Here is a 15,000-nt window from a genome sequence, read left to right on the forward strand (position 1 = left end):
CATCCCCAAGATTAGGATTTTGCAAGCCCTCTTGGTGAGATCATTGGAGGATAATTCCCATTGTTCCATTGGCTGCTCGAGTGAGTGAACTGGGAATTGAGTTCGGTGGCGTGGTCTCGAAGGTTGATGGCGAGGTTGCTCAGGTTCTCAATGCTTTCCTTCGAGCGCGTACATGTCCTGGTAGGTGGTGAAGTCATGGAATGGGTTCTTGTTCAACCTTCTCTTCTTCTTCAGGTTCATCTTGTTGTGGGGGTAGATTTGCCTCAACCTACGCATCATAATGCAAACGCCTTTCCTCGAGAGAGAATATGCCATTAGGCAGAGGGGCAGCTGACGAGGGGGCTCCTCGGCAATTCCACCATGAGGAGCTTAGGGTTGACGGAATTATGCAGGTTAGCACGGGACATCGCATGGCTCCGTCGTCCTCGTCATCGGGCTTGGCATCAAGATCAGCGACGAGGTCGTCTGGATCGGCTACTCCTGCGACGCCGAGGAGTGGCCTGCGCTCCGTCAAGACCGAGCCCCCGTCTCCGCGGAGCAACCGAGGACGCAGCACTGGCACCCTCGTCATCCGCGAGGGGCGTGCCCCGTCTAAACCATGTGGCCAAAACGGAAGATGAAGAGGGAGGTCGCAGCGACGACCGACCATGCCGCCGAGTAGGCCGCAGCCGCGGAGGAGGCTGCGATCCACGAGGCGATCGTGAGGTCGCTGAACGACCTCGACCCCACCGACAACGCCCTGCCCATGGACGCGGCTCTCGCCTGGTCCAGGCAGGAGTGGGAGAGGGAGGAGGCGGAGCACTAGCGCCGCGCACCATTCATCAAGCTGGAGGACAACAACGACGATGAATGGTACCAGCCGTCGTCGTCACCGCCACGCCTCGGTGACCCTGGCCAGGGTTCGAGCCGTTGGGGAGCCCCCGGCCAGAGCAGCAGCCAGCAGGCGCCGCCCAAGGACGACGACGACGAGGATGACAGCGACGACTACACGGCATTCTACCGCCAGTTCGACATGTAGAACGCCGTGTTCTATGTTTAATTTGTATGTTCCCCTAGCCAAATTCAAATATATTACGAATTCGGCCTATATATGTACGAACTCGCCTATATATGTTAAATATGTCTAAATTTAGACTAAGTTTGAACAAATTTCGCCATGTTCCGTTGGAATTCGGCCTATCGCCAGGGTTTCTATGGGCTCGCCGCTGGGAAACTTGTCCGCCCTAGGCCGAGATTTACATCCATCCGACGGTATTTAGCGCCGGATTTCGGCCTGGAGAGCCCAACGACTAGAGGTGCTCTCAGCTCACCCATCCCCTTGGGTAGATCTGTTGCTCTGCTTCTGGAAGGGGAAGAAGACGATGGATGCGAGTTACCACCTGGAGGCTGATGGATGCGAGCTAGTGACGGAATTATATCATTAGACAAAAGAGATGAAATGGTAAAATGTTGAATCTGTAACATCAGTTTCTTGCATGACAGAATTAGCTTCATCAATAAAAAAATCAGTTTCTGATTTTGCTTCTTTTTTTTTGAAATTTTAGGGGGGGGGGGGATCCCCACCTGAATTTCATTGATCATAAAAAGTCTGCAAATTGGAATTACACGCGGAGAGGTGTTCTCGCCATGACATGGCATCCTCTTTGAGGTTTGGCTTTTTGAATCTATATAGCCATAGCGAAAGGCCAGAGATTACATTTGATACAAAGCCGTCGGCTAGGTTAAGGGGGAAGATGACAGATGGTGGCATCTTCCAAATGTTTGCTAGACCACTGTGCAAGGGATGAATGCCCGTCCTCTGCCAAATGTGTTGCGCCGCCGGGCAGTGAAAGAATAGGTGCATTTTATCCTCAATTTGTAGAGGACATCTCGGACAGAAAGGTGAGTCTAGAATTCCTTTATGGTGCAGGTTCTTCCGCGTGTTTAGCTTGTCGAGGTGCCTGATTTTGCTTCTCGGAGAGACCATATTCTGCAAACGCAATCCAGGGTTCATACTATTGAAAAAATGGAATCCAAATTGTCAAGGCCAACGGCAATGTCCTGTATACGGAGTATTTTTGTTTGACAGCAGCATAAATCAGAATATTACCAAACCGAGACACTATAGACAGCTGTGGAGATTTACGCAAATACTCCATATGGAAACTATTTACTCTTTTCTTATCATGAGAAAGTACTCTAGAATTGCAACGGGATCTACGGAGAATCATGATCTATGGGGACAAAAGGCTAAAAAAATTGTACTATAAAACTGATACATTTTTTTCATTCACTAATTTCTAGGGGAAGGGGGCTCCCCCACCCCGCCACAGACTCCTACATAGGTACGCCCTACACCACTTAACACCATCATATATTCATATCCCTACTCCAAGTAAGTCACTCGTCCAGATCTTGCATCCTCCCATGTTCCCTTGTTCTCACCATTCTTTTTGAGCTAGTTGCATCCTCCCATGTTCCCTTGTTCTCACCATTCTTTTTGAGCTAGTTTAAATTATTTTATTAAGAACGCGAGGAGGAGCCATCGACCTTGAGCGCTAGCAACACCCCAGATGACCTCCCGAGAGGTGGTATGTAGAGAGAGGCGTTGCGCTGCCTCCCAACGGACGACAACTGTGCGATGCTACTGTCGTACCGATGACTATCGGCTTTGTTCGTGCCAACAACAACATATTGATGACCGCCAGCTTTATCCGTGTTGTTGACGTCATGCCGGCGCTGAACATGCCTTTAAACAAAAATCTTTAAAATGGAATTTCACGCTGTTTAGGTTACTCTAATTTTCTCGACAAAGGGAACATATTAATACACGAAGATACCAATTACAACCAACCTCTGCAATAACGAAATGTCATAAAGACATTACGGATGCAGACAGATCCTGCTACTATGATCAAAACCTTGCAGCTGAACACAAACAACTACCAAGACACCATCCAGACTATAATTATCCAAAAGTGACGCCTCTAAGAGGAAAACAGTGCAGAAGCATTGTCACCGCCCGATTACTCTAAAAACAATGCGTTGAATAAGGTTATTGCCAGACACAACCAATTAAGGCTAGACCTTGGATTTTCACTCTAAAATGTAAGATTGCGTAATCCTCATGTACTGCTGCCCTCACTTGCTGATGGCACTACTACAAGTCAACAAACACTAAGCAAAATCCTCATCGCCTCAAAAACTCAGTCTGCCATTACTAGACCTCAGACGTCAGGCGCCATGACATTCTCCGACACCATGTTCTCCATAGAAATCGGAAACAAACATGTCCCATGATGTCAACAGACATTAAAGTTTCGCGTCGCTTCCTCCTGAAGCCGCACGGCCAGAAATATGGGTGTACACGACTAAATCACATGTGATTCAGCAATCTGCATGCATCAGGCACCCAATGAAGATGGTAGGCGGAGCCTTTTGAAACTCATAAAAAACAGATCAACATTAAGCAGAACCCTGTCTTGGCGCGAGAAGAACCCACGGGCAGACATTAAACAAGAGATCTCAGTGGGCATCATTGCCACCAGCCCCGCCATGCGGAGATGAGGGGCTAACATCCACCGAATCACCCGAATCAGGCGACGTATCACCCTTGCTGCCACAATAGTCGCCGTAGAAGCCCGGGGCCGCCGCCCCGACATCCATCTCTGTCGGACAAGCCACGCCATCCTAGGCTGACGCGAAGCTCCAGCCGAAGATCCCACCATGCGAGGAGGAAGAGGTCCCCATCGCTGCCAGTCGCGCTCAGGGATGAGAGCCCCCTTCTTTGTTTGCCGTGCAGCCTTTCACCAACGGCATCCTTGGGCAGCGGCGAGGGAGGGGGGGGGTGGAGTTGAAGAGGGAGGCGGTGGCTAAGGTTCCGTCTGAGCCACCCCTCCTAGGAGCTTTGCGGGGGCGGACATTCCTTTTTCATGCAGAGAGAAAACATCTTTTGTTACCTGAATGTGTGCATATTCACATAATATGCGGGCACAGTTTTCATATAACACAATGTGTGCATATTCAAACCATTGCACACGATTCTCGTTTTCCTATCGTGTGCAAACTTGCACCCATTGCACCCGATTTTTAACACCGTGTGGGATGTGACCCATCGACCACCATTTTTTTGCGAATAGAATCTTGACATTTAGAGAAACATCAAATAGTACTAAACACTCCAATAAAAAGGAAAATTACAATGAAATTCTTGTGATATCCTTCGTCTTCAACCTCCAGATCATGTCGTTGGCGCGCCGCCGTTGCTCCTTCCTGAAACGGCTTGACGTTGTTGGTTGCAAACGAGAAATTGTTGAACGGGTCAAGAAGACCGCATGCATCCATGTCGGAGAAGATGAAGGAATAACCACCGACATTGAGAGTGGCTTTTTGAAAATGGTTTGTGACAGCCAAATTTAGCCGTGCGTGACAGGCTGATCTGTACCGTTGCGACCAGCGTCATTCATGTCACCATAATGTTCGCCAAAGAATGGGACGAAACGAGTAGACTCCCCTTTGTGTTTGTGTCCTTTGAAAGTACAAGTCGAATGCAGAGGTTCAGAACGAATTCAGAGATCGAACTAGTCGTTGTGCTTGTCGGCTGTTGTCTAAACGAGAAGCAAATGATCAATGATATCGACAGGAAACACACGATCGATTCTGCACTAGCTACTCAAGAGCAGCTCACTGAGGTCAGCTCATCGATGTTCTAATCTTCTGCTACAATTTCAGAGATATAAGGAGCTGTAATGCATCTGATGGACTAGGAAATTAATCAACTTCCATTAGTTAATTACCTCTGACGCATCTTAGAGCATGTCTAACAGACCCCGTATTTTTTCGCCCCTTAAAACGCGAGTAGAGGGCCCTGTATTCGATTTCGATCGGCCGAAAACTCATCCGAGCTAGCAGACCCCGTATCTCTAAACTGTAAAAGGGCATATTCCTAAAATATGCCAAATCAAATTTTTTTTTTCTTTTCTTCCTCCTCTCCTTCTTCCTCCTCCAACCACCCCTGCCCCAAGCTCTGCCCGGCCGGCAGCCGCCCCCACCGCCGCCCCTGCGTGCTGCCCCGCCCCGTCCGCCGCCCCCCGCCGCTGCCCCGCCCCGCCGCGGCCGCCGCCCCGCCCCGCCGCGGCCGCCGCCCCCTGCACGCTTCCCCGCCCCGGCCCCAGCTTGACCCGCAGCGCAGCTGCGCAGCACGCCACCAGCGCCCGCTCGGCGGAGCCGCAGCCAGGACCGCGCCACACGCTCCCGCTCAGGCCACCTCCCACCGGCCGCCCGCGCCACACGCTCCCGCTCGGCCAAGCACCACATGGCGGCGATCGTGGGACTGCGCCACGCCTGGGCGCCGCCGGGAACAGGGATGCGCGGGTCGGTTGCCGTCGCCGCGGGCAAGGCGCCCCTTCCGAGGCTGGAGGGCGCGAGCGAGGAGATCGGGCGGCGGCGGCAGCGGTTGGGTTTCACTGAAATGGTTCGCGCGCAGTGGAGGAAACAATGATGGTTTGGCCCTGTATTCCCCTTCCCACCCCGTACAAGTAGGGGGCGAAGAGCCGCCCCGTATCTAAAACTGTAAAAAATCGACCCGGGGGCCAGTTTTACGGGGTCTGCTAGACGGCCGGGTAGAGCCAAACCCCGTATTTTGGCAGTTATTTTACGGGTTTGGCCCTTTTAAGGGGTCTGTTAGACCTGCTCTTACAAGTTACATCTTCTTCTACAACAACTGCATGCTGACTAGTGGTACATTTTGTTCAAAAAAAGTCTCTTCTCCACGACGAGAAGAAAAGAGCGGAGATCGGCACTGCCCTTATTTCGTTCTTACCCTGATCACTCTCCCTAGTCAAGCACAGCAACACTCGAACAAACTAACTTAATTTGATTCCTTCTTAATCTTCCCCGTCTTCTTACTTCTTCTATGCATCGATCTACTTGAGCCGCCTCCACTTGTCCTACCGCTTAATTCTGCTGGTCTACGTAGGGCGGCGGCTGTGCTCTGCTTACATGCGGTCTATCAGGGTGGATGGGTCATGGCTGCACCGCCTTGTACGGCGCCGCCGCGATGGCCTCGGCGACGCTGAAGAAGAGGCGATCCGAACCGAACATCTCCCCGACCACCGAGTTGTACATCCTCTCCGTCACTGATCCGACCGGGTTCGCCAGCACCAGCTCGATGTTCCTCTTGTCCAGCACCCTCTTCAGCTCCGCCAGCGCGTCCAGCCCGCTCGTGTCGATCGCAGATACAGCTGCAATCAATCAACACGATCAATCAGCGATCTCGTCTCTCGACCAATCGATCGATCACATTTCAGCAGCAGAATGTTGCACTGTGTGACATTAACAGCGATCGATCTCTGTCCAAGGCTCCAAGCAAGATTTGCTTACCGCTCATGTCGAGGACGACGCAGCGCACGGAGCAGATGTTGGCCTTGGCGGCGCGCTCCTCCTCCTCCCTGAGATATCTCATGATCCTCTCCACCAGGTACATCGAGTTGGCGAAGTAGATCGCCGACTCTACGCCGATGACGAGGAACGGCGGCACGCGCACTGCCTCCCGGTACTGCGCAATGCTCCGGTAGCTCTGCGTGCCAGGCACGACCCCCTTCACCACGGTGTTGGGCCGTGTCACCTGCAGCAGGATCTTGAAGAGCGAGATCCCGACGGCGACAGCGAGCCCGACCTGGACGGACACGAGTAGGACGCCGAGGAAGGCGGCGAGGCACGCCATGAAGTCCAGCTTGTCCACCTTCCACAGCTTGGCGGCGCCGCGGAAGTCGATGAGCCCCGCCACGGCGGTGATGATGATGGCGGAGAGGATCACGTTGGGGGTGTAGTGGAAGAGCGGCATGAGGAAGAGGAGCGTGATCAGCACTGCCGTCGCCATGATGATGTTGGACACCGCGGTGCGGCAGCCGGCGCTGTAGTTGACGGCGGAGCGGGAGAAGGAGCCCGTGGTGACGTAGCAGGAGGCGCAGGAGCCCGCCATGTTCATCACCCCGATCGCCATCATCTCCTTGTTCCCGTCCACCTGGTAGTTGTTGATCGACGCGAACGTCCGGCCCACCGCGATCCCCTCCTGCATGCAGCAACAGTCACATATTTAAGTTCATATCCACTATCTCAAAATCAAATCAAGCTAAACACTTTGATCATATTCAGAAACCAAGAATTGATCTTACGGTGAGGGACAGGATGCCGGTCATGATCCCGGTCTTGATCGAAAGGGCGACGTAGGAGCCGCTGAAGTGGAGCATGTTCATGGATGGAGGGTTCACTCCTCTTGGAAGGTCGCCGATCTGTTGCAACAAAGACGACATTTTCGAAGATGAATCAGTGACTGCTGATATTTCTTTCGTTAATTTTTCTTTTTATTTTTCCAATGTGAAGCAACATGTTGAGAAATGCTATTGAGAAATATGTATGTGCTTACGATGCTGATAGCGTTGCCCCTGCAGAAGTAAGAGATGACGGTGGAGGCGATCACGCAGGTCAGGGGAGCAGCTGCCGATACCCAGAAAAGCCTCGGGTTCCGAGCGCTCTGAAGAAGCAACAAAAATAAATAAAGGTCAGTACATATGCTTGCTATTGCTCACTTTCACGAAAAACAGAGAAAGATACAAGTAAAAAGTGTACACTGGCTAACTGAAGAATTTAACCAGGATAACAACCTTGCCTCATAAATTTGTTTTGGCCATAAGTGTGAATTTTTGGGTGGAAATTAAGTTGGTAACCTAGGAGCCCCCATCTTGTCCAATCTTTTCTAGATTGACACTTTCCATCATATCAGGTGAGGAACACCATCATTGTTAAGCAAATCTGCTGCAAATGCAAAATCATGCACCCTTTGCCCACTTGCTATGGATGATTACACGTAAACAGCGGGTTGTTTTTGCGGAGCCGATCATTATCAAGAGATTTGAAAGAAGGAAATGCGACAGAGATGAGCTGAGGAGAGGATGCGACCAACTTGCCTAACAGGTGACACGCAACAGAGGCCAAATCAGACACTACATTCTCCCTAAAAGGGAAAAGTGGGAAGCTTCCAATGAGTGTATCCAATGAAACACCAGCTATACTAGAATAGATTCTACCTAATGTTACACACATTGACACACGTCTTGCTCAAAATTGATAGATACGTTTGGCCTTGCAGTCTATATGAAAACTCAAACTGGAACTTCTGAGACATGTTAGGCTTGGCTTCAAAACATATGTTTGGTATGCTTTGAATCTTTTTTGCTGAAAGAAACAGTAGCACTTTTCTGAAGACGAAAGTGACATAGATATGAGTTATTTGAATGAAAGAAATAATAATTTAAATTGCCTTTAGCAATTATACAATCTTGAATGTGCATGTGGTCAAGTGTCAACATGTTCCTTTTGGCACCATGTTTAGCCCATTATTCAGATATTTTGGCAGGTTAGGCCTCCTATAGGGAGCAACTGAACTTCTCTTATCGTACCAACTGTTTAGTTCAGCCAAGCAAGTCTAAAGCTCTTTCTAGAAAAATCGAAAGTACTATCAGCAAAGATCAACTAAAACATCATTCAAAAATCTGTTTAATTGAGCCAAGCTAGCTATGCTCTTGGTCAGCTATTGCCTATATGCCATTTCGTTCGTACCGTGATACTAATTATCATATTATAATTTTCAGCGTACTTCAGATACCTCCTGATGCTATATATTATAGGGCAACAAATTAAAGCAAGTCAAGAGATTCGTTTTTCATGAAATTAAATCCACCGAATGGAATTCCTTTCAGAAACAAAATATCTCTGCATTATCTCAGGTCCCAACAAACAGGAGCTAGGTATACTTAACATTCATTATTAGCCGTTGATTAAACTGAGTGGAATGAAATTCTTTGTTAGTGGCGAGCACCCTTTGGGCCCCTCCATTGAACTCCAGGCCACTTCACTTTTATGATTTTAATCACCACCAGCCCTTTATGCAATTCTACCTTTCCTACTAGTAGCCACCTGTCTATAACCATGGTCAAATTATTGTACAAAAACATAGCCGACTACTAACAACCAATAACTAAACCGGTATTTTCTTTTCCTTTTCTATTATGTAAGAAAAGAGAGAGAGAAAAGATAGATGCATATGTATCATAATCATTTCTATGGTTCTTTCCACCAATTTAGGCTACATGGTCATGTCCAACTTTCGGCTAAGTGGTTGTGTACAATTTTAGGTGTCTATTATTCCCAAAAACAGGTTCAAGCAAGCGAGATTTGACAATCTGCTAAGATTTAGCTAAATAAATACTACGGTTAATGTGGATTTCATTAGTTGATGACGTGGTGTGTGACTTACGATCTGCCGCGTGCCGAGGAGGATTGCGAGGAAGGCGAGGCCCATGACGATGGTCTGCCACTCCCACTCCCTGTGCCGCCGGACGACGGAGGCCATGACGTCGACGAAGCCCATGTGCGTCGTGAAGTGGACGATGCCGAGGAGGCCCTTGAGCTGCTGCAGGGAGACAATGATGGCGGCGCCGCCCATGAACCCCGTGAGCGTGGCCTTGGAGAGGAAGTCGACGATGAAGCCGAGGCGGAGGAAGCCCAGCGACGCCTGGAAGAGCCCCGCGAAGAAGGTGGCGCTGAAGGCGAGCTGCAAGTAGAGGATGGGCTGCTGCTCCGGCGCCACCGCCTCCCGGAGCATGGAGCCCATCACCAGCGACGCGATGGACACCGGGCCCACCGCCAGGTCCCGCGAGCTCCCCAGAAGCGCGTAGATCAGCGGCGGCACGAAGCTCGAATCTGCAATCAATTTCATTAGTATCGGGGTTTCCTCCATCAGGCATTTATTGAGTATATAGCCATGAATCGATTGAGGCGTGGGAGACTGACATAGGCCGATGATTGGAGGCAGGTTGGCGAGCTTGGCGTAGCTGATTCCCTGCACGCACGCACGTACGTGTCGCCATGGATGGAAGGAAATGAATTAATGCCGAGGTAACGGACAGGTAGCAGGTGACCAGAAAAGGAAGGTGCTAAAAATGGATGGGAATTGAAGGCCGCCCGGAAGCAGCAGGAGGGGAATCAGGGGATTGGCGGAATTACCTGTGGGATGGCGAGGCTGGCAATGGTGAGGCCGGCGATGGCGTCGGAGCGGAGCAGTTTCAGGCTGTAGTGGGAGCCCCAGTCGAAGATGGGGAAGAAGTACTGCAGGGCGAGCACGAGCTTCCGGGCGAAAGACTGGTTCTTGAACTGGTGCAGGGGGTCGTCGGGGAAGAAGATCTCCGCCAGCCTCTGCCCCAGAGCCCGCGCCGTGGACCGACGCTCCGGCGCCGAGACCTTGTGCTGCTCCACCACGAACGTGCTCCGCTGATGCGGTAGCGGTGGTGGCGGCGGCGCCGCGGCCGACGCGCCGGAGACCCGGGGCTGCCCCGCCTCCACGTCGTACGTCAGGGTGTCCACCTTGTTGTTGACAACCATGGCTACGCTCGCGCGCGCGGTGGCTTTGTCCTCTCCCTGCAACCGCCGGCGCAGGGGAGGAGGAGAGATCGGTCGCAGTCAAGAGCAGAGGAAGAAGGATTGTTGTTGTTGTTGCTTGATGATGGATTCGTTGTCGTCGGAGGGTGGCCGGCTTTTATAGGCACGGGAAGAGAGACGACGGGAGCGCGGGAGGAGAAGGCCGGGCGAAGGAGGACAGGGATTTCCTTTCCCTTGTGGCCTTCTCGTCTCTTTGGATTTTGCCTCCGCTATGGCCTGTGGGTGTGGGTTAATTTTGGTGGCACCCTCTTTCTTCTATTGCTATTTGCTGGATGCTGTAATTAGCCACCGACTACCAGCTGCTCTATTTGAAACATGTGGAAATTTACTAACCGCTGAGATTGGAGTAATAATTAACCGGGGACTATATTCCGTTCTTGCCTCCTCTAGTGTGATTTTCTGACCGCTTTTATATATTTCACAAAACCAAAATCTTTTCCACATTTTACCATTACTCCATGTCTCCATGTGACTTTTTTAGTTTGGTAGAAGATCTGTCACAAGATCACGATTATGTATGAATAAAATTATAAAACAAAGGTGTTAGGTGTTAGGATCAAAATCCAACAAAGGTTTATAGAATGCCCTTTCTATTGAAGACCTTCTTCAACCGCCGCGGCGAACCAAACTAGCAATAAAACAAACCGCACAAGGCAAAATAGCGACAAAAGTAGTGAAATCATCATCCTCGTCGTTGCACCGAACGTGCATCCATTGTCATTGATACGTAGGCCGGACACCGTTCTTGTCTGTTGCCACCGTCAGAGTTGCTTGGCGCAAAGATCAAGGATCGCGCATGGTTCTTGTTTCCACAAATGAGGCTGAAATTAACCAACATACGCAAACCTAAAATATAGTGTTGAATAACAATTTCAATTGTTAACACAGAGCATTTTCTTATTATTGTTCACAATGATCGTACAACAATACACAAACCACACATGCTACCAAAACATTGTACTTGAAAGAGATATGAACACAAACTCCTAACTATTTGGCATGGCTTAAAAGCACATGTAAAAGCCTTCCAAACATCCCCCCCCCCTCCCCGACAACCAAAAGGAACTTATTAGTTGATTGTTTTGTAAAACATGTAGGTGTTGTTCTGCATAATAAGAACACCACTCTTACAAGAACAATGACTTTTTCGGACATAATTTGGTTGTGATGTAGATTAACCTATAAATACATAGTAAATAGAATAGATATCAACATCTAAAGGAAAACATAGGTTATTAAAGTACTCACCCTGAATGCTTTAATTTACATGAATCAATTCTCACGATAACCAAGCTAGGAACAATTGGCCTTGATTTGATTAACAAAAAAATCTTAAATAAACCGCATTTTCAGTAAGATTAGTGCATCTTATGACTCAGGGAACAACAATATAAGAAATATAATGGTTATTTATCCCTCGATGGAAGAATTTTCAGCGTCAGTTGATCACCTTTCTAAGTTTAAATCTCAATGTAAAATGTAAATATCCCTGTCATCGAATCCGGCTGTCTCGAGAATCAGCTCCCATAACTGAACTTCCATTATAGGTAACCATGAGGCCAGACCCATGTAAAAGAAGGCTTGGTGGAAGGTGAATATCTTTTCTCCTTGGATGATGGATTCTGGAATGGTTGCAAGTTAATTGGTGGGATAAGTTCTTTGGTTCACTTTTGCACTGAGTGGGGTTACCCAATTTTAACGGTCGTGTAAATCCGGTGACTATTACTATGTGGCCAACTTTGAGTATTATAAGCATGAGGACATGATTCTGAGGTGACAAATCTGATCTACGTGTTCATAGGTTGGCAGACATGTCTGTCAAACTGGCAAGGCAAACAACATCTGTAAGCATTCCATAAATTAGTAGCACACCTAACTCCTAAATTTAATGCTCTTTGGAGAGTGCAACAGAGCAAAATGAATCCGTTCTCTATATGTGAAAACTACGAATCTATATGAAAGTGCATATTCACATTCTTGACACATGTTAAAGCTAGTAGATTCTGAACCATCAATTGTGATAGAAGCACCAAGAGCAATGATAACAACAGCAATGCGTCTACTTCATTGATAAGGTAAAAGACCCATCACTTACAGCCATAGGTCGAGTGGAACTCCCAGCGATATTCATGGAGTTCATGCATTTGATGCATAGCCAAGCTACCTAGCTCCCCTCAAAAGGTGGCCTATGGAGAAGGATAATGCCTGCCTGCCCTAAATTTCCTTGCACATTTTGAGAATCCATCTTGAATCCAGAGCAACCAAACACAAGTGGCTGACCATGATGTGTCTGTTTATACATAATTACATATATATAAATAGCACCTGTTGCTAGCCGTAGCTAATTGGGACAGGGATTCAGTAACATTGAAACAGTATGGCACGTTGTGCCATGATCTCTCATCCACCCTATATTTTCCATCTAACGGCTGCAATCGAGCGATCTGAAAATTTTATTAAATTTGTCTTTTTTGCTGCGTCCAAAATACAAATTATTTTTGATTGAAACTTTCCGCAGTTACAACATGATTCGTTGGTAATACTTACATTTTTTGTTTTGAATTTTTTGATGATTTTTAAATTTTTTTTGAAAATCATCACAAAAATTCAAAATAAAAAATATACATGTTGCCAACGAATCATGTTGTAAGTACGGAAAGTTTCAATCAAAAATATTTTGTATTTTGGGCGCAGCAAAAAGACAAATTTAGCAAAATTTTCAGATCGATTGATAGCAGCCGTTAGATGAAAAGTGTAGGGTGGATGAGAGGTCATGGCACAACGTGCCATGCTGTTTCAATGTTACTGAATCCCTGTCCAGCTAATTGTGGCCAACGCGCATGTGCTGCTAGTGTGACCAGTCATGTATATTTGGCAACATGCAACTGTCGGCCAGCAATGCACCTAGAGTAGCTTCAAATAGGTGCAAGTATAAATGGGGCAACCGAAACTAGCAAAAATGCTGATAGAGTTTGTAGCTAGGTGAATCTACATGTTTTCTCTGTTGGAAACTTGTCTTTCCAGCAGACTGTTCACGTGTATATATTGTTGCACTGCTATATGTATATTTTGGGGCAGCTGATGTAGGTTCCAAATTTGTCTTTGTAAACCAGCGGTCTCTACTGTCTTCTTCGATAATGAGCGGTCTCTATCCTCTTGGTATAAGGGGAAAGTAGAGGGAGAGTTATCCACAATAAGGTTGATGGCAAGTGATCCCCAACATGGCCAAAATAAGCAGGCAATCAGTTGTGAAGCCGTGTAGTCTTTGCTTCATATTGACATGCATATGCATGTGGGGTTGCATCTCAAGTTAGATAATTGCGGTATTATTTGGTGATAAGCTATATGTTATATGCCAGTTAACTTTATTTTCATTATTTGTTAGAAAAAAGTAAGTTTACAGCAGAAACTCCAGAAAAAATCTTTTTTATGATTAATTGTACACCATTTCTTGTATTGGTCCACTGTCTATAGAAACACACGTACATTATCACAAGTAGAATATGTTAAAACTAATTCGGAAGCTGCATACTCCCTCCGTCCCACGAAAAGTGTTTCAACTTTGTCAGAATTTAAATGTATCTACATCTAGATGGTGTCTAGATACATTCAAATTTTGACAAAGTTGAGACAATTTTGGTAGAACGGAGGGAGTATTTTTTTGACGCAAATGGTAGGAGCTCTACCTTTGCATTACAATAGAGGGGATAAAACGATTCAGAAATCGCCTAAGCCAAAAGAAAGGAAAACTAGAGCTGCCCGATGAGGGCTGTACGGGGGAGCAAACAGACAACTCGCAGGACGCCTCACTTAAAGAGGTTAACCTCATCTTTCATAAGCTGAACAATGCTGTACACCGGCATGATTTGGCCTTTGAAAAACTCTCCTATGTCGTTCTTTCCACATAGTTCACGCGTTGTAAGCCGCAAATTGCACCTCCTTCCGTCTGATCATCTTGTCTGAACCAACATTAGTTCTACGCCACCACAAACGAATCGATGTGCAGTCTGCTGCAATTTCTGCAATTCTTGGCAGATCAGCATGAAGCTTTCCCCATGTTTCTTTGGCGAAGATGAGCCGCAGTTGCCTCAGACTGATCACAGAAGCAGCAGGTGGGAAGCTGCATATGAAGCACTTCCCCTAATCCTTTATCTAATTTCCCCATTTTTATAGGTGCCTGCAATAATATATGCTAAACTACTTGAGTCAATGCTATGTCATATCATGCGGTGACGTTTTGGACAGTGGTAACAGAGATCAAGTGGTTCATGCATCCAGTCCCTAGTGGCTTGGCTATACGAGCACAAAAATGCAACTATCATATATATAGGCACCAACGACTCTATGTCTCTATCCTGAATTTTCCTGAAAATTTAGTCCCTCAAATCATCGCAAAATATAGTTTTAAATAATTTTGGCAAGGCTTTCTATTTAAAAGTTTCACAAAAAATGAATTTTTTTTTTACATGTACATATTATCTTGATACTTACTCATTTAAGTTTTCACGAAAAATTACGATTGTA

At 47.4% G+C, this 15,000-nt stretch overlaps 1 protein-coding gene across 1 annotated transcript; it reads right to left on the reverse strand.

The window, feature by feature from the left end:
* Window positions 1–5,678: 5,678 nt before the first annotated feature.
* LOC124666778 (probable sulfate transporter 3.4) lies at window positions 5,679–10,531 on the reverse strand. The gene is made up of 7 exons (XM_047204108.1): window positions 10,045–10,531; window positions 9,832–9,880; window positions 9,296–9,741; window positions 7,406–7,513; window positions 7,155–7,271; window positions 6,361–7,051; window positions 5,679–6,221 (listed from the first exon to the last, which is right to left on the reverse strand). Exons 1-7 carry the CDS (start codon window positions 10,417–10,419, stop codon window positions 6,004–6,006), a joined length of 2,004 nt encoding a protein of 667 aa, XP_047060064.1. The 5' UTR covers window positions 10,420–10,531; the 3' UTR covers window positions 5,679–6,003.
* Between the last annotated feature and the right edge of the window lie 4,469 nt (window positions 10,532–15,000).

The sequence above is a fragment of the Lolium rigidum genome, chromosome 1 (genome assembly GCF_022539505.1).
Source record: "Lolium rigidum isolate FL_2022 chromosome 1, APGP_CSIRO_Lrig_0.1, whole genome shotgun sequence".
NCBI classification, from domain to species: domain Eukaryota; kingdom Viridiplantae; phylum Streptophyta; class Magnoliopsida; order Poales; family Poaceae; genus Lolium; species Lolium rigidum.